Source organism: Wasmannia auropunctata, unplaced genomic scaffold, assembly GCF_000956235.1.
Source record: "Wasmannia auropunctata unplaced genomic scaffold, wasmannia.A_1.0 LD272599.1, whole genome shotgun sequence".
NCBI lineage: Eukaryota > Metazoa > Arthropoda > Insecta > Hymenoptera > Formicidae > Wasmannia > Wasmannia auropunctata.
This window is the reverse complement of record NW_012090291.1, coordinates 17,801-21,328: the sequence shown is the minus strand read 5'-3', so window position 1 is coordinate 21,328 and position 3,528 is coordinate 17,801. Positions and strand designations below refer to the sequence as shown.

The 3,528-nt window shown below is 27.9% G+C and overlaps 1 protein-coding gene across 1 annotated transcript; it reads right to left on the bottom strand.

Moving 5' to 3' along the window:
- Positions 1 to 241: 241 nt before the first annotated feature.
- On the bottom strand, positions 242 to 2,083 carry LOC105462027. The gene is made up of 3 exons (XM_011708549.1): positions 1,968 to 2,083; positions 854 to 940; positions 242 to 607 (listed from the first exon to the last, which is right to left on the bottom strand). The coding sequence occupies exons 1-3, from the start codon at positions 2,038 to 2,040 to the stop codon at positions 258 to 260; spliced, it is 510 nt and encodes a 169-aa protein (XP_011706851.1). The 5' UTR covers positions 2,041 to 2,083; the 3' UTR covers positions 242 to 257.
- Between the last annotated feature and the right edge of the window lie 1,445 nt (positions 2,084 to 3,528).

Genomic DNA, 3,528 nt, shown 5'->3' with positions numbered 1-3,528 from the left:
ATCGCAGTTATAAATATGAAATTTTTTTTTCAAATCGGTCGCTTCTCTGATTATTTAGGATTCTATAACAAAGCAGTTACAGTAATTCTTTAGCCCGTTCTACAATAGTCGCAGGTCGTAAAAATGGATTGTAATCGATTACTCTTCTTACATTCGATTACGATTGATCAATTTTTATGGCTTACGGGTATTGTAGAACGGGATTTTGAAGGGAAAATTTATTTGATATAGGTATACCTACACGGATATGACTAATTTTAAACGTAAATAAAAATATATTCAACAAAATAGATGGTGTATCTTTGGTGGCTCAAACTAAGTATAGAATTTGTCATACCTTTATCAACAATTTTGAGTACACCACCTATAGTACCACTCAGGTCCACGGTACCTTTTAAAAATATTCTCGGTATTACTGTGTCGACATCCAAACGGAAAACGTCGTCAAGAAACTGCGCTCTGACACCATTAAAATGAGTCTTTGAGAAACCAGTAGCAGTAAGATTTGTTATAATAACTTCTGCATGTATGACGTCTGTATTAAATATAGTTGCTCCGTATGCGTAATGTATTGGATCCAAAGGTGGAAAGTCAATTTCTGGAAGTCCTACCAACATGAATAAGCCAATATTAATATCGCTGTACTTTAGAATTACTTAATTAAAATTTGGACCTATTTTTGCTTGCTTTAAATAAAATCCAAACAATTTATAAAAGTTTATTTACTGTAACTGTTTTTTTTTCTGTAATTGTTAACAGTAATGTAATTGCGAGTGTAAAGTAACGTATATATTATATTTAAAAGATATATGTAGTATAAACAAAAATTTATAAATTTTGAAGAAAAAGATACCTTTTTCAGCAAGTTGTGGCCATACTTCTTCTAAAGCGTGTTTTAAACAGGCGAAATAATTAACTGAACCTCGCTTGCAGATCATTACTGATTAGAAACAGCAATAAAATCAAATTAATTAGTATTAAAATTACAAAATTGCATAAATATTGTTTTAACATATAATTCAAAAAAATATATCAAAAATTTAAAAAGTAACCATGTTTTGTACATATAAGTTATTAAACATCAATATTATTGTATAAATTATGCAGTTTTTATTGCGAAAATGAAAAAAATTGTTGTTCTAATGTATGTAAATAATGTTAATTTATTGTTTATAACTCGTGATAATTGTAATTTATACCTGCGCACTAAAAACTACTACTTGGAAACACAAATAAAAATATAATTTGTTTAGAAAATTACAAAATGAATGTCTAATATGAAAAAATCTAAACGTAAATAATTTTCATAATGTAGAACGATTAACGAATCCAGAAGGGTGATCACAGTATTTAAGTATTTTATTGTAACTGATTGGTTAACTGATGTCGTATTGTATTAGAATATCTTTTTATTAGTATACACATTAGCTTAAAAAAAAAGGGAATAAAATAATAGATGCAATGTGATTAGGCACTGATATGCGATAACGTATATAAATATATGTATATGTACACATATAAATATATCCTGTTATTTTCAGCTGAAGTTCTTGCATCGTTCATTTTTACTCCTTTTTTCCTTCAGCGTGGAGAAAAAGGAAAGATCTACACCATACAAGAAGTTCAGTTAAAAAGAAACAAGCTGATTATTAATTGCTTTAAGTATTACACGTGCGTTCAAAGTCTGTAGTACGTTGTTGTACGGTACTATAGTACCGTTATTGTTTAAAAAGGTTTTATCATTAAACTGAAACTGATTAACGTAGGCACGCGATATGTTATATCAACGGAATAGCAATTGTTGCTGTAAATTTAAAAAAATAACGATATCACATCATGTTGGTGTTTTTTCGGTATGAAGGGAAGCGTGATCGTACACCGCTTATCGATCCGATTTTTATAATGACCTGCAGCATATATAAAACGGTTAAAAGGAAAATAAAAAGAATTATTAAATGAACACTTACAAACAGTAGTTTCTGCGGTTGAGGATAATCCAAATACCACTGCACTTAGCACATTAAAGGCGTAGATTAACATATTGATTTATGTTCCTGCATGTAGCGACTAATTCGACTGGATTGTGAATGAGTCTTATATAATTTCAGCTTTCGCGACTTGTGAAACAACGTCACACCACAGTATAGGTAACCAGTAGGTTCACTTCGTATCGGCATCTTTGATATCTTTGTCAAGATCTTTGTTGATGTAAGCATCCATCATGTTAACATTCCACCATGTAAAAAATCCAGGACCGAATAGAGAAAATAGTGCCTCATAAGTAATAAAATGGATAAGTAATAATATACTAATTTAATGTGTGAGTCGAATAAACCGTTTTAAGTAGTAACAATTATTTGTAGGAGTGATCACCAAAGAAAACTTCTGATATGTTTATAAATTATCTACACATATGTATGTACGTTCCTGTCGTCTTGCATTTCATTTCAGCTCAATTAAAACATAAGTTGCGTGGCAATACCCTGCGCGAAGACGCATTTTTTCGCGGAGTGGATCTATTTGTTATACATTCTAATATTGTTATACTGTGGTTATACAATCTAATTTAATAAACCGTTTAAACCATCCAAAAGTACATGCAGCAAAAGTTTAATGCCATTGTCCAAATAATTTTAAGTTTTATAAAACAGGCTTAAAGTGACTAAAATGGGATCATACATATAATGAAGCAAAAACTCGATTAATTGCTTTAATAATAAAGTGCCCGGATTGCACTAATTAATAAGATGTATGTATATAAAATGCGGGCACGCCAAGTTTTTGTAATTAATTGTAATTAAGTTTACATCAAACTTTTTTCTTTATGTGTTTTTATACATTTTTTGTAAACATATAAATGTGATTAATTATTATCAAAAGATGTTTTAATTTAAACTAAAATCTTCAATCCTGTGAACATATTGATCATAAATATATTATTTTTTGCGTATTTGTATTATTATGGATTCTGCATTATAATAATTGCGTATTGACTTTCATTATGCTATTATTTTATTATTAATTGTAAAAAATTATATACATATATTAATTTTGTTGTTGTATTTTTCATTGTATTATATTCTGTAATATAATATAATAGGGTTACAATTTTTTGTGTATATTTTTTATATTTGCGTTTACATTTATTTATTAGAAATTTCTTGATTTCAATGAAATATATGAAATTGTCCCCTTATTATCAACAAACATTATGATTGCAAGCATTGTATGCAGATAAGACAATTACTCAGGCTATCTGCATTGCAATATTATTTTTATCTTTTGAATCCGTTTCAGTACAATTGAACACTGTATATCATACATATCTAATTTAACATAATTTTGCTAATTGTTGTTTATTAATATTATCAGTTTTCATTTTTACTTTTTCTATTATCTTTTTTATCTTCATTAATAATATAACCGTCCTAGTAATAATTCTTTTAAGCACATTATTCATTGCGTAATATTTTAAATTAAAACAAAAATTTGCAAATAAATACCTTTTAATTTAAATTTCATTTTTAT